This window comes from Leptodactylus fuscus, chromosome 8, assembly GCF_031893055.1.
Source record: "Leptodactylus fuscus isolate aLepFus1 chromosome 8, aLepFus1.hap2, whole genome shotgun sequence".
In the NCBI taxonomy this organism is placed as follows: domain Eukaryota; kingdom Metazoa; phylum Chordata; class Amphibia; order Anura; family Leptodactylidae; genus Leptodactylus; species Leptodactylus fuscus.
Window position 1 is genome coordinate 6,584,464 of NC_134272.1, and position 24,955 is coordinate 6,609,418.

The window sequence follows — 24,955 nt, forward strand, 5'->3', positions numbered from 1 at the left end:
TGAGACCTCACAACTCCTGTGTATCTGTCACCTGCACCCAGAGTTCCTTTAGGATGATGTATAGATTGCATATGTCTGGAGATCCTATAGGAGTGACGTCTTCTGACAGGTCTGTGCGCCCATCGCCATTCTCCGTCAGCCTCGGCATTTGCTGATTCAGCCCTTTCGGCCTCTCACTTTGCAGTGTGTTGCATTCTAATGGTTGTGAAATCCCCTGTATCAGTGCTGGTGGTGAAAGCCGAGAGCCCTGGTAGATGTTCGATGAACTTCTGTGCTTACATTAGGAAATCTGATCTATAGAGCGATCCCCAGCAAAGACATGTCAACAAGCAGCCGTGTGACATGGAGGGAAATGTCTGATTTATATGGAGACTGCAATGAAGAGACTGCATGGTTTACACTGTCTAGCAGCTCCAATGTAATCCTTCCCTGGTCCCTGCTAGGAGTGCACAGAGCACCCTGACCACCAGGGAATGGCCACTGGTCTTAAGGGGGCTGTCCTAGAGGCAGCAAAGCAGAGGCATTGCTTTCCTAATTACATCCTGGAAAACAGATTTGCATATTCCCCAGAATCCCCCAGTGGAGCAAAAATGGCTTGTAAGTCTCCATACGCCTGCAAAGGTGCTCTCCTTAAGGAGTTTTCTTAGTCCCTGACCAATAAGTCACTGTAACACTGTCACAAATCAGGCCACGTACTGTGGATAGCTGTATTAAAGGAAACCTAAAATTATGTGAAGGGCATTATATGGTATGGGGCACTAAGAGGGTATTAGACCATATGTGGGACTCTACCCTGTCCTAAGTGCGCCCATGTTTTTGGTACACTCTCCATGTACTTAGTTCAGCCAAGAACAAGGGGCAGAGTCTCAGACTACCTTATGCACATGGTGTTTTTGTGATGCAACACACTTGTCCCCCCACTTTTAGTTGGACCTCAGATTACCAAAGAGAAATGTGCATCAAATAGTCCAGAAAAACTGGTGGCTATTACAGAGGTGTAATAAAGATGAAAATCGGGAACCCAGTGGGGCAACTGGTAAGGTAATTTAGTTTGCCCTCTAATTTATAGGGTATTCGTGCAGGGCCATTCCCAGAATACCCCCCCCCCCCCCCCCCCCCCGGCCACCTCTATGGGGTAGAGAACACTGATCAGATACAGTAACAAAAAAAATAACCAATATCTGACGGCATACAAAGATTCGATACAATGTATCTGGCTACTCATTGCCATTTCGGCCAGGTCTCCAAAAATTTTGAAAAATCGAAACCAGAAGTGACTTTTTCTGGATCCACATCTTTAATTCAGGCCCTTCAGCAATCGTTTACAAGAAAATACCAATCCATCGTCCTGTAATAATCCAGAAGAGAAAGAAAACTGGTTTCAGAAATCCACAGGGTTGTCCATGGAATAATTCCAATCAATCTTCCGGCAGAATCCTGGGGCGGCGCGCTCGCCGTATGACTTGAAATGACTTTGACGCATTGTCCCATTTCTATTCTGCATCTGTTATCATTGAGTGTGAGGAGAATATCAATGTAAACTAAACGAAGATCCGGCCGCCCGCCCGCCAGACTGACCTTGGACTCTAGAAATAGACAACTCCACGGTGGGCTTCTGGGGTTTGCATTGGGATTGCAGAGGAGCGATTGAGAAGAATCAATAAAAAAAAAAAAAAATCCAAAGAATTTTTGGCATCAAGTAAAAATTATTACAAAAACACTGGACAGCATAAAAACAATACGAAAGATCTCCTGTGCACGAAGACAGTACGACAGACACGGGACATTTGGCTAGAGATCCTAATAACATATAGTCAAGTTACTCCGTCCTTGGCAAGGTCGTGACCTGATGCAGACCATACAAGAGTTTCTGTACAATTTTTGGGCGGGCACCAATCCCCATGCATCGAATGGGTCCATTAAGACACCCACGAGTCAGAAACATTGGTAAACCAAAGCAGCTATAGTCACTGGCCGGGAACCATAGGCCATGGTTAGACCTTCTCGAGTCCTAGAGCTCGTCGTCTGATACAATGAGCATCATCTTCTCGTTCTGTTTCCTTTTCTTGCCCGATTGTCCATTGCTGGCCACGGCGTGGCCGTTCTGTCCTTGTGCTTTGCGCTCGCTGTCCTGCATGGACTGTTGGGTGTACTGTTGGTACGTCGGTGAGAAGTTGTGGATGGCGTCTTGTACGATGTCGTGGGGGCTGATGGTCTCCTTTAGACCGCTGGATATGCTCTGCATGGGGGCTATGTTTGCTGCAAGACAAAAAAAACCCCGTTCAGTTAGAGAAATTTTTGGAGGATCCAAGTATTACATGAACAGTCCTTTGATTTCAAGCAGAAGCTGTGCAGATTTTAAATGCCCCTATGTGGGAGCTGTAAGGAAACAAGGCTGAGGCCTCACGTTGTGCAAACAATTTTGTTGCAGATTTTGATGTGTCTTTTTGCTTCAAAGCCAAGAATGGTCACAAAAGGAATGGGAAATGTGCAAAAATAAGAAGCTGCATTTTTTGCAACGTGGGGCTTCAGCCTTCCAGGAGTAGAGATGGGTGACCCTCATTTTGCTGAATTTTTGTGGGTTCTTCCACCTGTTCAGACCCCACTGTATAATAAGTGGAGGTGCAGAAACCTAAAACACCCTTATCCTTACCTTACATCTTCTGGTCTTTCTTGGGGTCCTCTTCCAGCCTCCTGGATGACCTCATGCACCCTGGGGGACCGCTGATACTCTGGCAACCTGTGATGTCACCCAAGAGGCCCAAAGACTAATGAATAGGACACCCAGAGAGCCCAGTATTTTTTTTCTGCACCTTCCATAGCAGACACTTATTACATTCTGGGGTCTGAAAAGAGTACAACAGATTTACAGGTGGCAAGCCCCAAGGGTTTGCACACTTTTTCTTTTCTATGTCTTTGTAGTATGGGAGGAAATCCATGCAAATACAGGGAGAACATGCAAATGTTCCTGGCAGGATTCGAACCCAGGACTCCAGAGCTGCAAGGCTGCAGTGCTAACCACTGAGCCAGCATGTTGCCCCAGAAACTTCACATTGAATCCAATTCCATTCAAACTGGTTTTCTCATCTCTGTCCTGGAGTTACCTGCAAAGTTGCCCGACTAGAAGAAACAAAGACTGCTCAGACCCAGTATTGTCACTCATTCGGGCCAATGACAACCAGACATGTTTTCTTTTATAAAAATCTAAGTGGTTGTCAGAACAGCGAGGTCAGTTTTAACAGGACAGATTTCAGCTTTGACAGCTATAGGTTTTATATGGCAGCACTGGTACGGAAATTGCTCATGGGTGTGATAAATCGATATGTAATGGGGTTTTGCAAGATTATCAATTGTGGACTTCTCCATAGGATTGGGGTGATCAGCTATAGGACAAGACTGCAGCATTAAGGCAAGTTCTCCGGCCCCTTCACTGAAAACCAAGCACAGCATGGTGCATTGTAGTATTACAGCTCAGCCCCATTCACTGAAAACCAAGCACAGCATGGTGCATTGTATTATTGCAGCTCAGCCCCATTCACTGAAAACCAAGCGCAGCATGGTGCATTGTATTATTGCAGCTCAGCCCCATTCACTGAAAACCAAGCGCAGCATGGTGCATTGTATTATTGCAGCTCAGCCCCATTCACTGAAAACCAAGCGCAGCATGGTGCATTGTATTATTGCAGCTCAGCCCCATTCACTGAAAACCAAGCGCAGCATGGTGCATTGTATTATTGCAGCTCAGCCCCATTCACTGAAAACCAAGCGCAGCATGGTGCATTGTATTATTGCAGCTCAGCCCCATTCACTGAAAACCAAGCGCAGCATGGTGCATTGTATTATTGCAGCTCAGCCCCATTCACTGAAAACGAAGCACAGCATGGTGCATTGTATTATTGCAGCTCAGCCCCATTCACTGAAAACCAAGCACAGCATGGTGCATTGTATTATTGCAGCTCAGTCCCATTCACTGAAAACCAAGCACAGCATGGTGCATTGTATTATTGCAGCTCGGCCCCATTCACATGAATGGGACTGAGCTGTGAACAGGCCATGGAAGCTGCACTTAGAGAACGCCACTACCACTTCAAACACCTGATCTGCAGGGGTCTTGGGCCTCAGACGCACGCTAATCCTAAAGATAGGTCATCAATTACTAAAACCGTAATCGCCCTTTTAGAATGCAATATATCATTTTGTTCTCGCACTTAAGTCTTGTGCTCGGGTCCTGCTCCACTTAGACAGGTCAATCGGTGATGCCTAAACTATCACCACCCCCAGGAAGGAGACGTTACCTGTAGAGTTCTCCTTTTTCTCCCGGTAAACCTGGCAGGTGAAGGCGTAGCGCAGGGCAATGGCTGCAAACAGCATCTCAATGCAGATGATGAAGTTCTGATACCCGGCAGCGACCGTTCCTGCACCGACTGGGTTACCATTGATGATCTGGACCTCCGGGATGGCGCCGCATCTCTCCAGTATGGCCAGCAGCATTCCTATAGGGAGAAGCGGATGGTAAGTGGCGCGTCTTCTGGGTAATATAGATACATTGTGTCAGCATATGTAACCTGCCATAGTGATAGTGTAACACCGGCTCATTGGTGGGCACCAACCTTGCCAAAATGATAGAAAGATGACGGCCTTGATGGTAAGAAACTTCAGCACAGGCTCAAAGGGATGCAGCAGCTCCTTGGTGGCAAAATAGAAGAGAAATAAGGCGTAGAGAGCCAGGCTGACCGAGAAGTTATATATAATGGTGATGTACAGGTAGCCGCTCTGCACACTGTGGAGACAAGAGGGAACATTTCAGCACCAGATGTCTGTGGATACATTTAGATTAAAAATAAAAACCCGATTTCTTTACTGGCCCTTTAAGATATGCAATACAATGGTTTGCCAGTAGAGGTCAGTAGTATAATATAGTGTCAGTGTATGAGCAGAGGGGGGAGCAGAAGTCTAAATAGATTTATAAAACATCAGATATATAAAAATATTTGTAGAACAATTTCCAAACATATTATTGTATCTACGTAGAAGACAGAGCAAAAGATACAGGCCCATTCACACTTGTTGGATATGTCGCAGTATCTGCACCAAACTCCACATAGGGAATATTTCTGCTGTGTGAAAACCCGAACTATATTATAGGGAGATATATAAGACACCGGGGCAGATTTCTTACACTTTCTACACCAGTTTTTGGCCGTTGACACTCTGGTTTAAATGATGGGGTAAATGTATGTGAGATGAGAGCGGCCGTACATCCCCCTCCCCCCAAGGCGCACGGCCCAGCAGAGGGGCTGTTCTTTTATAACAGGGCGATGAAGACTGGTGTGAGGAACCCCAATCTGCATAAATCTGCACCTCTGTCTTCTGATAGTTCCCTATAGATATGAAAACTTTTTTCTTTCTTTTTTTTTTTTTTTTTTAAATAGTTGTGTTAAATAAAAATCCCGCTTTCTAATCACTCACTTGAAATCCCCGTCATGGTATTTCCCGAACGCTTGTAGGATGATTGTGACGACGGCCATGATGGGCTTCACTATACAGAACTGCAGGGTGGCCTGAGAAATAGGAAATCACTGAGATGTACCAAGTATATAGAACAGCAACATCATCTGTATACTATGTATCTACCTGTCCATGCATCATCTATATACCATGTATCTATCTGTCCATCCATCATCTGTATACTATGTATCTACCTGTCCATGCATCATCTATATACTATGTATCTATCTGTCCATCCATCATCTATATACTATGTATCTATCTGTCCATCCATCATCTATATACCATGTATCTATCTGTCCATCCATCATCTATATACTATGTATCTATCTGTCCATCCATCATCTATATACTATGTATCTATCTGTCCATCCATCATCTATATACCATGTATCTATCTGTCCATCCATCATCTGTATACTATGTATCTACCTGTCCATCCATCATCTGTATACTATGTATCTATCTGTCCATCCATCATCTGTATACTATGTATCTATCTGTCCATCCATCCATCATCTATATACTAACCCATCCGCCCCGTCTATCTTGTACAATGCTGCAGAATATGTTGGCGCTATATAAATAAAAAATTATTATCTATCATTAGCTACCTACTATATATCATCTATGTAACCGATCTAATCTATATACTATGTATCATTATCTATCTACTGTCTGTGATCTCTCCTCTATATACTGTTTCTCTATCATCTATATACACTATCTACCCATCCATCTATCAATCATGTAATATAAGCTACTTATCGTCTATGATCTATCATTAATGATACATTTTATTTATATAGCGCCGACATATTCTGCAGCACTGTACAAACTGATCATTATCCATCTACTATCTATGTCATCTTTAATCTCTATAATCAATCAATCAATCAATCAATCAATCAATCAATGTCTTTCCCCATCTATTTGAGGATTATTATAGACTAGACTAATAGCCCTGACATGTATCTCTGCAGTATCAGGGAGAACTCTAATGGCTGCCATGTATGTAATGCCACCGGCCCACCTCCCTGGACAGATGATCTGTGCCCCCCTCCCCCATCCAGTACATTATAGGCAGTGACATGTAACAGGTGACATCCGATCCTGAGGGTCTGGACACAACCACTGCCCCAGCTGGTTCCATAGTGTAGTGGTTATCACGTCTGCTTTACACGCAGAAGGTCCTGGGTTCGAGCCCCAGTGGAACCAAGTGTTTTATTTCTACCTATCTAAATTCTTAAATTGTAATTTAAAGCAAAAACCCAGAAAGTTGATGATTAGACTGATCCTAATAGTAACAACATTACATTGTCTCCAAGGAGTCTTGAGTCTCACAGCCGTAGTCCATGGTCCTGACCTGACCCCATGACCTCAATTCTCTTCTACCCTCATTACATTACTCTGCACTATATACTCCTGTTAGCAGGGGCCGGTCTCTGGGTCACACAATTAGATTGTAAGCTCTTATGGGCAAGGATATATATATATTTTTATTATTTAAACATGGAGGATTCTGTGGAACAATTCAAGACGCCTAAAAAGTTCATCAGGGCCTATAAAATACTATGGGCACCATATCAGAGATCCTAGAACATATATTCCTCCACATAAGCTTGTGTAGATGAGACCTTATACTTCATAGTACCCAAACCCCCTTTAATTACACTCATGACCTAACCCGGGATTCTTACCAATTAGCTGTTTGGGTGAACTCCATGTCCTCACATCTGTCAGTCACATGGCCATGTTGTGGCTCAGTCCCATTCAAATGAATGGGGCTGAGCTGCAATACCAGGCACAGCCACTATACAACATAGGGCGCTGTGCTTTATAAGAAGTGAAGAAGCTGCAGCACTTATCTAAATGCTGCAACCCCTTCAATCAGCTGATTTCCAGATCTCGGACCCCCATCAATTTAATATCCTATCCTAATAACAGGTGATCAATATTATAGTCCTGGAAACCCCCCCCCCCTTAATAATTTTTGGTGGCATTAGTAAGAATTCTCCCATTTTGTTCTTACTGGAATAGTGACCCCTGCAGGAGCATTCAGGTAATACACCTGGAGAGTTGGTGGAATTTAAAGAAGTTCTCCGACCTCTATGTACTGTTAGACAGGAAGAGGTTTTGTAGCAGCGGCCAAAATGGAATATTCTCTGCTTTGTTCCCAGTATAGAGACAACCCGGCTGTCACAGTCCGGAGTCCTCCTACTCCTATATAGTGCACCCATCCCCATCTTACCTGCTTGCAAAATCGGAGGAAGCCAATGGAGTACGACATCCCTTGCAGACAGCAGGTCCCATAGAAACAGCTGGACCTGACGGAACGACAGACACGGTAAGGGAAAGGACAAAGCAGAACATTCAGCGTATCATTCATCCACGACTGCGCTTACTTTATGGGCTTCCCACGGATCTCGGTCATGATGGCGCTCTCTCCGCCGAGGTACTCAAAGCACAGGCTGAGGAAACTGTATATGACAAAAGCTGTTGGATAAAAGTGAGAGTGAGCTCAGGAGGCCGAGAACAGAACAAATACTGAGCGTTATACATTGCTACCTGGTACACTGGGGACGGGCCTTCAGATACCTGGTGCACTGGGGACGGGCCTGCAGATACCTGGTGCACTGGGGACGGGCCTGCAGATACCTGGTGCACTGGGGACGGGCCTTCAGCTACCTGGTGCACTGGGGATGGGCCTTCAGCTACCTGGTGCACTGGGGACGGGCCTTCAGCTACCTGGTGCACTGGGGGCCTGCCTTCAGCTACCTGGTGCACTGGGGATGGGCCTTCAGCTACCTGGTGCACTGGGGGCCTGCCTTCAGCTACCCTGGTGCACTGGGGGCCTGCCTTCAGATACCTGGTGCACTGGGGGCCTGCCTTCAGATACCTGGTGCACTTGGGGCCTGCCTTCAGATACCTGGTGCACTGGGGGCGGGCCTTCAGATACCTGGTGCACTGGGGGCGGGCCTTCAGATACCTGGTGCACTGGGGGCGGGCCTTCAGATACCTGGTGCACTGGGGGCGGGCCTTCAGATACCTGGTGCACTGGGGGCGGGCCTTCAGATACCTGGTGCACTGGGGGCGGGCCTTCAGATACCTGGTGCACTGGGGGCGGGCCTTCAGATACCTGGTGCACTGGGGGTGGGCCTTCAGATACCTGGTGCACTGGGGGCGGGCCTTCAGATACCTGGTGCACTGAGGTCGGGCCTTCAGATGCCTGGTGCACTGAGGTCGGGCCTTCAGATGCCTGGTGCACTGGGGCGGGCCTTCAGATGCCTGGTGCACTGGGGCGGGCCTTCAGATGCCTGGTGCACTGGGGCGGGCCTTCAGATGCCTGGTGCACTGGGGCGGGCCTTCAGATACCTGGTGCACTGGGGGCGGGCCTTCAGATACCTGGTGCACTGGGGGCGGGCCTTCAGATACCTGGTGCACTGGTCTTACCACCCAGACCCCTACTATTGCCTGCTTGCTCCACCCCATGCAGTGAGAGCTGATCCTCCCACTGCTATGACATCACCATCCTACTTGAACAGCAAGAGCAGTGCACCAGGAAGCTGAGGGCTGCCCCCAGTGCACCAAATGCCTAATTTGCATAACATTTGTTTTTCTCTCTGTATTTTTCGGGTGGAAACCTGGCGAACCCTATTATAGTCTAAGGGGTCACTGGTTTCCACTTTTTAAGCGGACTGGGTTTGACCCGAAAAACGGAAACTGATCGCTGGTGTGAACTTAGTGTAGCAGAGTTCTGTCTGACTTCAGGTTTCTGTGTGGAGTTCCCCTTTAAGTCTACCCCCTCACCTTCATAGCAGTCTCTGACCGAGTCGAAATACACGTAGTACTGGTCATTGCCTATGAGCAAGAGACTCAGCCAGGAGTCAAAGGAGTAGATGGGTACAATGAAGAGGATCCGGATGATGTAGCGCTGCTCGTTCGCAATCGTGTAATTTCGGAGATGAAGATAGATCTGCAGAAAGGGTTAAAAAAAAGGAAAGAATTGGTTATGGGTTTAGAATAGGAAAAGACGTAATGGGAATAACCCGGCCGGTTTACAATAAGGTCTGCTCCACCTGCGCACAGACAGATCAATATCTGCGGCTGAGCCAGCAGGCAGAGGAGACTCCAGCCCGCCGCGGCTGGTACAAGGGTCACTTCCCTGATCAAATAGCATTTGGGCCAGAGGCAGATGGAGACATCGCTGACAACATGAGTAACAGGCAATAAACCACAAGCGCCTCGGCCTTATTGCACAAGCCAATGAGTCAGGGCCAGCGAAACGTAACCTCATGACTCAATAACTCATGTGGGAGCCACCAATATCTCGCGGCCGCCCCCGGAATACGCCATCATGGAAAGAACAACAGGACTGGGTTATAAGCGACGGCCCGTCATGTGACACATAGTAGAGGAGTGACACGTGCGGAGTTAGAACGCATCCGATGATGTCATCTGGGTCACATGCTGTTACAATGTATAATGTGATCTGATGTGTAGAGATACAGAGATTATCTGACAGCTGTTTGTAGATTCAGGGCAGGACGGCTATGTTGGGCTTATGCAAAAAAAAACAAAAAACGGAAGGCCGCCCATTGGCGTCCATTTTTTGCACCCATTAAACGGATGTAAGGGGTCTGAATGGAGCCTTAGAGGGGGTATACAGTCCTAACTAGACCATTAAAGGGGTTTTCCATGACTACTAGAACACCTATAAAGGGGCCGGAGGTTGGATAATATAATGAAGCCGCCTTACTGACCTACCCTGACCCCCGGGCCTGGGTCCCCCATTCCTTTCTGGGCTCGCACTGGCCTCAGTAGTCACATGTTGGGTACTGGTGACATCATCAGTGACATCATCAGTACCCAGCATGTGACCTTTCTTAGCCCCACCGCCGCCTCCCCCTGTTTTCCCCTTTAATGGGAACCTTTCCCACCTTCATCCCCTCCCCCGCAGGGATCCCGTCCCCGATAAACTGTTTGCACTCGGAGCCTCAATTTCCCATATTTGCTCCCAGGGGCCAAATTAGCCTGAACGATTTATTACAATGTATCCAACATCTGGTGCTCCGATCAATTAACTTTATTTATACAGAAGCAGAGAAACAATTTACAAACACAATTATAATCAGATCTGAGGAGGAGAAAAGCCAAAATCCTTAATTGAATATCTCCCCGGCTGCGATAGTTATTCCCCGCGCTCCATATCTCCACATGTAGTAGCGCCGCACTACGCTGCTCATCTGATAGTCATACAGGCCCTTGTTTACCCTGAAATACTTAAAGTGGGTTTCTGACCCCCAAACAAAAATTAGTATAGGGCAAGGGGTTAAAATAGAAAAACAAGCCACAGTCGGGATCTGTTGACATTGGTGTTGGAGTCGTCACTTGGAGACCAGTGTGTCCATGAGTGCCAGACCAAAAAGTTGGACTTGCAGGACTTTTTTGTCAGTTGTAAGTACAGACACCGGACGGATCCCATTACAGTTAAAGGGGTCCCCTGGGCTTCGTATAGGATTGCTGTTGTAGTGTTCCACCCATCTGATGGACCAGAACAACGGAGAGGCCAATGGTAGTGTCACCCTAATGTCCGTTGTCGTCCTCCTCCCCACTATCCCAGCTGTAGCTTCATGGTCTTCAGTTCTGGTGCTGTAGTGAAGGCGACCATTGCCTCCTATAGGGCCACGGTTCGGGTATATCATGGCTGTCAGTATCGCCGATTATCACACATCGCCACCATGTAGTGATTAACATTGTTGCTGCAACCAACAATTGGCCCTGGAGGACCAGGGAGCTGTGGCTGGGACACCAGGGGGCAAGACTTTTCTAAAAAATTTTCCTACCACCACTAATTCTTCTTTGGGGGCTGGAATACCCCTTTATAAGACACTCATGTGCTCATACAGAAGGCACTGGCACTGTGGACCTGAGCGGTCACTTTGCTTTCCCGGCACAACCACTTTATTCTACAGCTGATCCCCACTGGTCATATTTCCTAGCGATATCCTATTGGACAGTCCCAAATTTGGCAGGATCGTCACAAATTTCCAGTAACAATTCTTGCAAATTCAGCCCGTCTGACCCAGCAATTTGGAGAGGTTTGTGCACCCCTGGCCAAAAGTAGGCGATTCCAGATGGGTTAGACGTTACCATTTGATGGCTCCATTTTGAAGGGCCACCAAAAATTGCATTGAGATGTGGTCTTCTGAGAGTCAGTGGTCTTCTCAAAGATGACGGGCAGTGGGATATGGTGGAACTAAAAATCCGTCACTGGATAAGGGGGTGGATTTCTGAAGGAGGTTACTGTGTGTCTGAATCTGGCAGTCTAGGATGGAGGTTCCTTGGGCCCACCATATAAAATGATCCTCGGGTGGGGGTGGGGGGGCATAGTCTAGGAAATAGACCATAGTACCCTTCAAATTGGGTGTCTTCTCCTGGACCATTACAGTCTTAGAGCCTGGATCCTCTGGAGGATCCAACACTGGTTTCTGCAATTACCAATATGGCCCCATTACAACTCCCACATGGGTGGTCCGATGGCGCTCCCAGACTCCGGACTAATGTTACTGCGAGTTACAATGGCAGCCATGCTGGTTGTCACCCATCTTTTCCAGAAACGCACACAATATACAAAATAGAAGAAGTTCTCTTACCTGGTGGCAAGTTAGTAGCAGAGCCGTCCAGACGAACACCCCGGAGATGCCCTTGGCCGCAGCCGTTGTCAGAAACAACCGATCCCCAGTGACTGTATTATTATCAGTCGTCTGGATCTCAGCGGCGGTGCTCACGTCCATAGTAAATAACGGTGCCAGGGCGCTCACCGTGGTCGGAGCCTGCGGCGTGGACAGCGACACGTTTAGCTCCATGATTACAGTCTGTTCAGTCGTCGTATTATTCATCTGTGTAAAGACAGAAGAGGGTGCAAAGGTAAATTCAGAGACACATGACAGGCGCCGGACGATTACAGGAGCAATGATCAGCTCTGGGAGGAGCCGAGTGCACAGAGAAGAAAGATGGACAGATGTAGCAGAGCTGAGTTTGCTAATAGGGGTTTACATAGGACTGCACAAGGTTCACCCTATTGTATTATCTCAGTCAGTGCCATATAATGTGCAGAGAGTTCTCCTGTGTAGTAAGACTTGTAAAAATTCTTTCTATCATAGCTAATGCACCTACACAGAGCCCTGATCCTGTAGAACACAGAGTCCCCTCACACTAGGTTCACAGTAGTGGCCCCAAAAGGTGGAGAGCCCATTTGCTAAAAAAGTGGTTACCTGTGGACTCCATAGACTATAATAGGGTCTGCCGGGTGTCAGGACTTTTCTCTCTGCCGGAATCTGCGGCAAAGTTTCCTACAGATCCCATCACCGATACCCAGGACAGAACACTTGCTATAAGCAGGGGTACACATATTAAATTAATGGCCCCATAGCACAACGCAGAGTGAACCTTACCCATTGAGAAGGGTTCCAGCCAACATGCTAAACGTATCAATATCCAACATTGCATTCTTAGGTCCAGAATTATAGGGCTGCTTGTTTTACTTAGCACCTTGTTATAATTCTGCCACTACCACTAGGGGGCACTTGCTGTGTATGGATTGAATGAATGTGATCTGTATGAATCTGTATGCAGCGCTCCCCCTTATAGCTGGACGTAGCCTATATGACAGTGTCGGGGCACGCAGTTCACCATATTTTTGGTACCGGGCGTAGATATAGTTGCTGCAGACATAACAGCTGCTGGACCATGATGGGGGCCCTAAAGGTCCTTCTGCCCCATAATATATACCACTGTTCTAGAAGGCACAAGGTATATAGCGGTTCAATTCCAGATATTGCACTGGGGCCTAGGTAGCGCCTCCGAGCGGTGCCGGATACTACAAAGCCCTGCACGGTGATGGTTGTTGTTGCTCAGCGTGTTTTGCTGCCAGCTATATACTCTATATACTCTACAGCACAGCCAAGTGCATGGAGAAGGCAGTTTTTCTAGGAAAAGGTCAGAAAAGTCTCACTGGTCGGACAGGTTCGGGAAGGCATTTGCCACCTTCCAGCTTACAGTACAGAGCGGATGTTTTTATTGGTCACATTGCTCTGTCTTAGCAGCCGCTGCTCCGGTGCCAGTGAGTGCCAGGAACCCGTCATAGGAGGTAAATATTTAACCACTGCCCTAATATTAACTCGCTTCACACCTCCGGGACCCGGGACATATTCTAATGATGGCAATTATAATGTCCGTCTTACAGGATTCTGCAGCAGGTTCAATACTAGGTAAGGGGTGGCGGAGGTCAGTCCTAGGCTGCAGGAGACCATTGATGTATAAAAGCAGGGATCGGTAGGTGTCGCAACACAAGAATAATTGGGAAGAGGAAAACTAGTACATGTTATTTAAAATAAATAAATAAATTTGGAGACTCCAACTCTTTCCTCTCACCCTCACCATTCCTGAGCAATCAGTGCTGTTTCTTCAGCACCCAATATACTACTGAGGCTCTATACTGTCAGATGGGCGGTCCTGGAGTTGGAGTAGATAGCCTGAGACCACCCACCTGACAACAGAGAACCTAATTATCACATTGGGGGCTGAAACTAATAGCACCGATTGCTCAGGAATGGTGGGGGCTAGAGAAACAAAAATTGCAACTGTGACAGAATAAGTGGAGCGGTTTTTAGATTATATATCGTAAGTGAGGACTCCTTTACAGATTTTGCATTGAGGCCTGTGACCTTCAAGTTACTTTTCTGTACCAAGGGTGCGAGCTGACACCTAGACCCCAGGTGGGGACGTCCGTCACAACCTCCGAAAGTCATCCAATTCTGACTCCCATTCGACCTATATCCTGCATGTCCTGTGCCAAGTTTCTCATTTTTCCTTTATGGGTGAGGTTATCCCGAATTTGCTGGGTTGGGTACATTCCAACAGTCCTGACAAATTTGGGCCAGCTTGCAGGTATGCTATAGTAGCAATAAAAAAGCGATTCACAGAAGCAAAACGTGAAGCTCCAGGGCTCCAAGACCTGCAATGGGCCCCTGCATTTTTGGAATAGAGGTATAGCTTATGTAGAACAGAGACCTCTGGGCCCCTCAGGGTCCAGCAGTCTATATGACGCACATGCAGAGACGTTCTAGACTCTACAACCTACATCACTTCTATTTTAACATATGGAAAGTGAAATGACTAATCCACCGGCCCACGATCAATAACAGGATCCTCGTGTTGGCGCCTCTTTACACGGCAGGTTCAGGAGGCCAAAACACCGACTCGATTGTTCCACGACCCAACGGAGACTCCTGTTCTGACTCCTTCATAGACAACCAAGGTCAGTAACAACCCTGCAAGTCAGTAAGAAGCCAGAGAGTAAATATGTAACAAATTAAAACAAATATTATATTAAGTTGGAAGCTGCAACCTCAATCCTGATGCCCGTGTGTACGGGCCCCCTTAAGGCTCCTGGGCCCGAGTGTGACTGCACCCTCTGCACGCCCCTGCAGTCTGCCATGATACAGACACTATAGCACAATACGTTGCCGTCCTCCATCATCACAGCGTCAGTAGGAAGTCTATAAAATGGCGAAGCCGGTAAATATTTGCTTTTTTTCTCCCTCTCTCACTCTGAAGCGTTCGCTTTGCATAGGGAACAGCACCAGATCCCATCCTGAAAACTTCACCTCCACCAGTGTTTCAGATTTCAGCCGATTCTGTGCATTAGGCAAGAACAGAACGGATGAGCGTCATCGCGCGACATTACAATGTTTACAAAGCGCAGAGTATCAGTAACGTCCCTATTCTTAAAGTGACCTCCATTTATAAAACCACTCGTCATAAATGAATAGTCCAGGTGAATATAAGAAACTTTGTAATATATCTTATTAAAGGGATACGCTTCTATTTTCACTTATCGGAGTGAGCTTCTTATATAGAAGTCTATGGTGAAAAATAGAAGGGGGTATGTTTTTGTCCAGCCAATGCAAGAGGGAGTCGCCATCATGCAATTAAAGATAACCTCTCTATAGTTGACCTCAGGCAGCAGAGAGGTTAGGGTCACCCCCTGCTAAGCAGCAGACACCACCTCCCCCTCCCTTCTCCATAGACTTCTATATGTGAGGCTGGATACAGATAAATGTGATAATAGTAACAAGAATCTGCGTGGATGGAATAAGAAACATATTTCTTTAATAAGATATCTTACATACTTCCTTCTTATCCATCTGGACAATTATGAAAGATATTTTTATAATTGTAGCGACACTTTATGGTGAGATGCGCAAAATGAATCACGTTGGCCTAGAAGAACAATTGTCCCTCATTCAGCTGAATAACAAACTGATAGCATTTGATAGGACACGAGACATTAATCCTACCGGGTATAATAAGTGGTGTGAATGACATTCACTCTGAAATCTCTGCTTAATCTGTCTTGTTAGCAAGACGGACTTCATCTCACAGCGATATCAGGTTATATTATCCTTTGAGAGGGTTGTCAGGATGACTGAGCCCAGTGATGGCGGAAAGACACCGGCATAGACAAGTGTTTTATTCACACTGATACAGGGCGATACTTCCCACTAGTAATGCAATTCTGTAGTGTAGGCTGCAGAAGATTAAGAGTTAAAGGGATTCTGTAGGTTCTCTAGGTTCTGTACAATGTAGCGGTGGTGCCCAGGTTCTGTACAATGTAGCGGTGGTGCCCAGGTTCTGTACAATGTAGCGGTGGTGCCCAGGTTCTGTACAATGTAGCGGTGGTGCCCAGGTTCTGTACAATGTAGCGGTGGTGCCCAGGTTCTGTACAATGTAGCGGTGGTGCCCAGGTTCTGTACAATGTAGCGGTGGTGCCCAGGTTCTGTACAATGTAGCGGTGGTGCCCAGGTTCTGTACAATGTAGCGGTGGTGCCCAGGTTCTGTACAATGTAGCGGTGGTGTCCAGGTTCTGTACAATGTAGCGGTGGTGCCCAGGTTCTGTACAATGTAGCGGTGGTGCCCAGGTTCTGTACAATGTAGCGGTGGTGCCCAGGTTCTGTACAATGTAGCGGTGGTGCCCAGGTTCTGTACAATGTAGCAGTGGTGCCCAGGTTCTGTACAATGTAGCGGTGGTGCCCAGGTTCTGTACAATGTAGCAGTGGTGCCCAGGTTCTGTACAATGTAGCGGTGGTGCCCAGGTTCTGTACAATGTAGCAGTGGTGCCCAGGTTCTGTACAATGTAGCGGTAGTGCCCAGGTTCTGTACAATGTAGCAGTGGTGCCCAGGTTCTGTACAATGTAGCGGTGGTCCCAGGTTCTGTACAATGTAGCGGTGGTGTCCAGGTTCTGTACAATGTAGCGGTAGTGCCCAGGTTCTGTACAATGTAGCAGTGGTGCCCAGGTTCTGTACAATGTAGCGGTGGTGCCCAGGTTCTGTATAATGTAGCGGTGGTGCCCAGGTTCTGTACAATGTAGCAGTGGTGCCCAGGTTCTGTACAATGTAGCAGTGGTGCCCAGGTTCTGTACAATGTAGCAGTGGTGCCCAGGTTCTGTACAATGTAGCGGTGGTGCCGAGGTTCTGTACAATGTAGCGGTGGTGCCGAGGTTCTGTACAATGTAGCGGTGGTGCCCAGGTTCTGTATAATGTAGCAGTGGTGCCCAGGTTCTGTACAATGTAGCGGTGGTGCCCAGGTTCTGTACAATGTAGCGGTGGTGCCCAGGTTCTGTACAATGTAGCGGTGGTGCCGAGGTTCTGTACAATGTAGCGGTGGTGCCGAGGTTCTGTACAATGTAGCAGTGGTGCCGAGGTTCTGTGCAATGTAGCGTTGGTCCCAGGTTCTGTACAATGTAGCGGTGGTGCCGAGGTTCTGTACAATGTAGCGGTGGTGCCGAGGTTCTGTATAATGTAGCAGTGGTGCCCAGGTTCTGTACAATGTAGCGGTGGTGCCCAGGTTCTGTACAATGTAGCGGTGGTGCCGAGGTTCTGTACAATGTAGCGGTGGTGCCGAGGTTCTGTACAATGTAGCAGTGGTGCCGAGGTTCTGTGCAATGTAGCGTTGGTCCCAGGTTCTGTACAATGTAGCGGTGGTGCCGAGGTTCTGTACAATGTAGCGGTGGTGCCGAGGTTCTGTACAATGTAGCGGTGGTGCCCAGGTTCTGTACAATGTAGCGGTGGTGCCGAGGTTCTGTATAATGTAGCGGTGGTGCCCAGGTTCTGTACAATGTAGCGGTGGTGCCCAGGTTCTGTATAATGTAGCATTGGTGCCGAGGTTCTGTATAATGTAGCGGTGGTGCCCAGGTTCTGTACAATGTAGCGGTGGTGCCCAGGTTCTGTATAATGTAGCGTTGGTGCCGAGGTTCTGTATAATGTAGCGGTGGTGCCCAGGTTCTGTACAATGTAGCGGTGGTGCCGAGGTTCTGTACAATGTAGCGTTGGTGCCGAGGTTCTGTACAATGTAGCAGTGGTGCCCAGGTTCTGTACAATGTAGCGGTGGTGCCCAGGTTCTGTATAATGTAGCAGTGGTGCCGAGGTTCTGTACAATGTAGCGGTGGTGCCCAGGTTCTGTACAATGTAGCGGTGGTGCCCAGGTTCTGTACAATGTAGCGGTGGTGCCCAGGTTCTGTACAATGTAGCGGTGGTGCCGAGGTTCTGTACAATGTAGCGGTGGTGCCCAGGTTCTGTATAATGTAGCAGTGGTGCCGAGGTTCTGTACAATGTAGCGTTGGTGCCGAGGTTCTGTACAATGTAGCGTTGGTGCCGAGGTTCTGTACAATGTAGCGGTGGTGCCGAGGTTCTGTACAATGTAGCGGTGGTGCCGAGGTTCTGTACAATGTAGCGGTGGTCCCAGGTTCTGCAGCTCTGTTCCTCTTCCTAAATAGTTGCATGGTTGCTTCTAGCTCTCGTCCCTCCTCACAGCGCCCACTGGTATTTAGATCACCTGATCGCTACCTGGTGCGGGTGTTGGATCCCTCCGATCAGATACGTGATCCTGGATAACCCCTTTACAAACTGCCACATAGTAATGTATTTTCCGGCGGCCCCGTTGTACACCTCAGGGCAGTCCCTTCACCCTCCTGGGCTCGTGTAATAAATAGTAAAGATAAGCTTCATGAATTTTTGAGCAATAGTTCGGCTTTAGGATGGTCCTATAAATAATTGAGGAGTCTCTGTCTGTAACTCATCAGCGATCATCTTCCCCATGGGAGGAGGAGAAGAAGGACGACAACTTGTCACTACAGTCTGTCCCCACGTATTACATGTACTGTGCCTTTAATTAACCCTTCACTTCAATCAACAAGTCATCACATCGTCCCTAAACTATATTACGCTCGGTTCACACCTACGTTCGGGTTTCCATTGTTCGGGTCCGCTTGGGGCCTCGGCTGCAGGACTTTTCTCTCTGCATTTATCAAGCAGATTTGGGGACAGAATTCCCAAACAGAAAGCGGGCACGGATGTGAACCCAGCCTAAGGGTGTTTGGATTATCCGCTTGGGGACCCCACGAACGCAAACCTATCCGCATAAAGGTACAGACATCCTCGTATATCACCGGGTTTTGTACCTGTCGGCTCGTAGATGACAGGTGCAATCGGAAAAAGTTAAACTAGAGACAAGTTGATCCTTTTAACCGCTGCCAGAGGCGTCTACTCCCCTCTCCCCATTGAGAACACATGCACGCTCAGCCACAACATGTGATGTAATCCATCCAGAAGGTTTCGTTAATACACGAGCCCAACACAAGAGACTCTTAATGGTTTTCTATTGCGTTTAGGATCTTTCAAGGCTTTTATAGATCGGGTTGACTTTGATGTTCCTTTAGAGATGTGGATGACATTTTGCACTGTCAAATACAGTTAAACAGTAAGACAACAATATCGAATCCCCTGCAGTCGATCTATTTCTACATTCCAGACATGTCTCTCGTACCATCCGCCCGTCACATCGACTGCCGGGATTCATCAGGTTATTCTAGCAATAAAAAGTTGGGCTTAAAGGAACAGAAGAGGTTTGGAGAAAGGCAGGTCAGCGGGGTCTGGACAATAGATCCATTGTAATGGGGGTCTGGGGGCGCCATTGGGGATCAACCCCCGTCTGCTTTTATAGGGCACCAGAACTGAATAGCACCTGCCATGGTTAGATGCACTGGCTTGTACATCACCGCCATGATGACACAATATTCCCATTAATGGGTGCAAGGTGGCAATGCTGGAGGGCTACGAAATACTCAAAAGATGCAGACACACCAAACTGGTAGCAGAAACAAGGGTAAGACTTAGCCTGTCCACACACATTGGGGCGATGGTGTATGGTGGAAGGAGCCGGAACCTGAAGCTGGAGAAGGTTTCAGGAGTCAGTTACCCTAGAAAACTGGCATAAGTAATTTTGAACATGGCCGTCTCCACCCCAAAGTCTAGTAAGAGGTGCGACTGGTGGAAAGAGGAGGAAAAAGGTGCAATTTTTGCACAAGTCTGTCTTATACCTTGCAAATCTAGTTTGTTAAATTCGTCCCCTAAAGAAAATTTAGGTAAAGAATCTCTTTGATCTGAGTAGGATGACTGGCCTGATACCAAAGCCCTGAGGTGCCCCCTCCCCACTCCCGGGTACACACAGCCCTTGGTGTGACTGACTAGCTGCGCCCGCTAATATTTGCCGTTGTCTTCACCTCCACACTTTGGCGTGTGCGACTTCAATACCAGTGGTCAAGATCTGACAGAAAAGCACTAAAATGCTCCAATAACCGTGACCACAAATCATACAGAGTGGAAAAGAGTGTTAACAGGACACGCAAGTAAGCAGAGAGGGTAAATACAGCCGTGTTTGGTCAGAACTAACATAGGACAGGACCCCGGGGTGGAAAAATCACATCTATCAGCCTGCAAAGAATATGCAAGAGCAGAAGGTTCTGCCTGGGACATGGAGTTATAGGAAATCTGATGGTGAGTACAAGTAGAATATAATATATAAATAATACATAATATAATGCAACATTGTAACATCACATAGGAGAATGCAATATATTTTAAGTTGTACCTACGGTGACCGCAAACATTGGAATAATAAACTGAAACCTACAGAAAACAACAAGGCAGAAATATCGTTTGCAATCCATAAATCACTATTTTTTGGGGTCCAAAGGTTATACTCTGGGGTCAGAAGAGATGCCTCAGTATAATAGTTTCACGTCTTGTTGTAACTGAACAAGTTTGGACCAAAATTAACCAGAAAAATGGAACAAATCTTCAGAGGCTCGCCCCTGTCTAGTCTTACACGGAACAAAGGGTACCATAAACAAAGTGTAGACGCCCCCACCTGGGTCTCATCCTGGCACAGGGGCAGGACAGAACATGTAGAACCAGACTGTATCTTCCCATCAATCATTGATATCCCGACCAACCAGTCCCAAACAATGTGCGGCTCAAAACTGGATTGGCAATAGGTAGAACATCGACATGGCAGAGCGTCGCCCACCTTAGTCCAAGTTACACTCCTAGAATAAAGCTCAGTGACTAGATCTGACAAATGTAGATCCCAAAGGTCTCTGCAGATTATCAAGGAGTGTGAAGTTCAGTGTGGTGGTATCTGAGAGTAGACAGACCGGACTGGACCAGCCGTGGGCATCGCGCCGGTGTCAGTAATAACCCACAATCTGCAGCATCAGATCTCTGCATCGGAGAATGGAGCCCTGCTGGTCCCCAAGATACGTGATCTAACTGGTGGGATCCCCAAAATTACGAGTTCCCCCCTGTTCCATGCAAATCCATCTCACTGCGGCCAGGCTGAAGGTGATGGGCCCCCCCAGTGATCAGACATCTGTCACATATTTGTGAGGTGACACAGGACGGACATGCTGTTTGCAGAGTTTCCAGCAAGAAAACTCTACAGAAGGTTCCTTTTTATATTGTTGCAGGACAGATCACCTGAAATTGGGTGTTTTGGGCTGCAGCAAACCTGTGGGTTTCTCTGCATTTCAACTTTTGCAAAATCTTGCAAAAACCCACAGGAATAATTCCCAGGCTGCAGGTTTTAATGATAACACTGTATGAGATGTGTTTGAGCTACGGCTATATGTTGACAGTCACGGACAAAGATTGTGGGGTCCTCCTGCAACTTCTTCCCCAATGTGAGTGAATGGAGTTGCAGTGCAATCCTGAGGGTGCTGGGAATTCTAGGTTGAGCACTGTTGGATTTTTTTTTTGGAACTAGAAGTTGCAGTTGCAGCCCCTCAGGGTCACAATAAGACTCCATTTGCTTACATTGGTGAAGGGCAACAAGGCGATCTCTGGTTGCATGATGAGAGTTGCAGACATGGTTGCCTTGTATCTGTAGCCCAAGTCTCACCCACTATGCGGCTCCTGTGAATAGCAATGGGGTAGTCACTTGGTAAGCTTGTATTTGGCTGCCCCATCCTTGCTGACTCTCTTGTATAAAAAAAACAAACAAACCCCCCCCCCCAAAAAAAAAAAACACCTGTATCCTATATTACTAGACAGCGCTTGGGGAGTCAACCGAGCAGAGCCGGGATGAAGTTGCCCCAGTTTTTGACCTCCTCCAAGAGCGAGGTCATTGAGCCTCTAAACAGGGAGATCCAGCCTGCTGGGAGTTGTAGTTTTGCCACAGTTGTAATGCCCATTCAGGTCTACAGAATGCTGCACCCCTCACAGCACCCCCTATGGCTGCGGTCACCGACACTCAGTAACCTGATTTTTATTAGTTTATCTGACGCTGTTATTTTAGGTTTATTTATAGGATCCCATAAAACTCCTGCAATGACGGATAATCCAGCAGGGATCACGGGCCGGCCACACCTATGTGATGTCTGATACAATAATATAAACCCACACGGGCGCTGACACATCCTCGGCAGGAAAACACACATCAAAGCCAAACTGCACCGCCATGCACATAAACACGGAAGAGGTCGGTGACTTGGGAGATTTAGCATCGCCCCCTGAAACATAAGATGGTAAAACAACCTCCGGTATCTGCTCAACACGTGGCACCTGGTCAGAGGTCCGTGGGTCTGTGCAGAACCGCAGTGCTGAAGGTGTCTGGATACTACCAAATTAAGGCACCACATGGGGGTAATTCGTCCCCTACTGAGCCACCCCTGGAATTAAGTAACCCCTACACAAATAATGGATCATCTCGCCTGTTAGAAAGTTACATGACGTATATTGTAGTGAAGGTAATCCGAATTCTGGCGCATGTAGATGCGAGTTATCGCCTCCCTTCTGGTCCTCAGCTGTGTCACATGACCACCCATAAGATTCTCCAACTGACACAGCGTCATGTGAACAGGAAGTCGGGATTCAATAAAAAAAACGACTTCCTGTCCAGGCATGAAACATTGTGTCAGTTACAGAGTCTTCTTATGGCTGGTCATGTAACCCAGCTGAGGACCAGAGAGAAGTCGGGGGCTCAAAAATATAGTCCTGGGTAAGAATACTACAGTATAATGTCGTGTCTTAAAATTTGGGGTTGCACCAATCTGTAAGTTAACCCCTAACTTGCCCAGATGGAAAAGCCCATTAAAGGGGTCGCCCAGTTTCACACAAATATTGAGACAGCAATGTTATTGTTACGTTCTATTTTGTTACAATGTTTTGTATCAATATTTTACGGTTTTCTAGATCTCTGCTTGCTGTCATTTATTCTGTTTAATTCCAGTGAAACATCGTCAGTCCATGGTCATGTGATATACGGTCCATGGTCATGTTATGTGGACGGCTCGTTACCAGGCAAACCTCTGATTACTAAGCTGTGACTGTAACGAGCCGTGCACCTTTGTGTACATCACAAGACTATGTACAGTGCCAGATTATCCAAATCTGTTCAGCTATTCCACAGATATAAGCCCTTTTAGTGTTAATGCAAATGAGGCTCTATTAGCCACATGGGATCGGGGGGGGGGGGGAAATAACATGATATATATCACACAGAGACCCTGCCTCCCAAAAAAATTACAGGGTTACTACCCACCCCTAGGCTAATAGACCCCAATTTATCAATCTATCAACACTAAGAGGGCTTATATCTTTAGAATAGCTGAATGGATCTGGATAAGCAAAACACCAAAATATGCATTATGACCGTGCCGATCACATGATGGACGTCATTGGGATATTCAGTCCCACCCTTTTTAATGGGATTATCCCACAACAATAATCCCCTATTTCCTTTGGAGGAAGTGATGGCAGCTGCAGATTTCTATTACCCTACGGCAAGGTCTAGGCCCCGCCAATCCGAATGTGCAGGTTTATGGGGAGCCGGAGGACGTAGCTGTCAGCAGACCTGCAATATTAACCCTCCTGAGAGCTACAGATGTGTACAAGGGCTATAATGGCATAATTAAAGGGGTTTTCCCCATAAAAGACATTTCCGCCCTATACATTTGGATGGATGGGGCTGAACAATGGGGTTTTGACCCCAGCAGCAGAATATGTGAAAGCGTCAGACAATCCCTTTAATGTCTATGAGAAACAACTCTGTTTTTGGGATTAGTGGGGGCATCTGTGGGCAGACCCCTAAGGATCAGCTATTATGTATCACTAACTATCAAGTACCAACACCAGGAGGCGGCTGATGGAGGAACTACAGATTCCAGCAAGCTCAACCACTCGGAGACCAATAGTGAGATTGTTTCTCCCCAAGATGCATTTCTTAAATACCCCCCCAAAACACAAGCAGATCTTCTCGTGACTCCGGCTTGTATACAGGTGCTCAGACCCACAACAACCCTGGTACCTGGATATACAGGCAGGTGTATAGTACATACCTATAGACAGGTAGAGAGCAGGGACCTCTGCAGCCCCCTGCCCAGATTTAGGACGCAGACTTCTAGATGGAGCTCAATGTTCCTGATAATCCCAAAGAGGTGAAAGTTTTGTTGTGAGTCCAGGAGCCCAAGGGGATTCATGAGTCTTGCAGGTGTCTGGGGCTCCGATGTGAGGACTCTTCCCTTCCTGTCTGTGACTCCCCGCCTCCTGCCAGGTGAGTCAGCCACTTCTGTTACCTGCTGTGCAGGACTGAGCTCACAGGCAGATCAGCTGTCCCTGCACCCGGCCCCGCCTGCCCGACTCTGACACAAGACCTGCCTCTATATAACACCTCTGCTGCAATACAAGACCCTGCTAAATGACAGGTGCAGAGGAGACTCAGAGGTGTACAGGGCTCAGGGTGCAATATTATACTGGGCAAGTCTTGTTATTATTGTGTGCAAATGTCATATATGTATTAGCCCTATGAGTGGCTTATCTCTAAGGCTGGGGCTCCACGTTGCGGAAATGCAACTTTTTTTTGTTGCAATTTTTTGAGCCCAAACCAAAAATGGCTACAAAGGGAAATATCTAAGACGTTCTTACACTTGTCCCTTCTGTTCAATCCATTCCTGACTTTGGCTCAAAAAAACTGCTGCAAAATCTGCAATAAATGGGAAAAATAGAGGAAGGGTTTTTATTTCTCCCTCCTGCTGGATCCAGTTCTGGC

At 47.2% G+C, this 24,955-nt stretch overlaps 2 protein-coding genes and 1 non-coding gene across 5 annotated transcripts in view; 2 read left to right on the top strand and 1 right to left on the bottom strand.

Annotated features, from left to right (window-relative positions):
• The window catches only part of ELFN1 (extracellular leucine rich repeat and fibronectin type III domain containing 1), a 694,846-nt gene that overhangs the window by 172,373 nt on the left and 497,518 nt on the right, over nt 1-24,955 (top strand). The gene's annotated exons all lie outside the window — the stretch shown is intronic.
• On the bottom strand, nt 1,656-24,342 carry TMEM184A (transmembrane protein 184A). Of its 3 annotated transcripts, none has more exons than XM_075285669.1 (9): nt 24,271-24,342; nt 12,165-12,410; nt 9,319-9,484; nt 7,914-8,004; nt 7,760-7,835; nt 5,470-5,561; nt 4,611-4,780; nt 4,296-4,493; nt 1,656-2,259 (listed from the first exon to the last, which is right to left on the bottom strand). In XM_075285669.1, exons 2-9 carry the CDS (start codon nt 12,408-12,410, stop codon nt 2,012-2,014), a joined length of 1,287 nt encoding a protein of 428 aa, XP_075141770.1. In that variant the 5' UTR covers nt 24,271-24,342; the 3' UTR covers nt 1,656-2,011. The 3 variants fall into 3 exon arrangements, with proteins under 3 accessions (XP_075141770.1, XP_075141769.1, XP_075141768.1); XM_075285668.1 differs by having other exon boundaries at nt 24,246-24,322; XM_075285667.1 differs by lacking the exon at nt 24,271-24,342 and adding an exon at nt 13,526-13,607.
• TRNAV-UAC (transfer RNA valine (anticodon UAC)) lies at nt 6,654-6,726 on the top strand. Its single transcript has one exon. It is a non-coding gene; the product is annotated as a tRNA-Val (tRNA).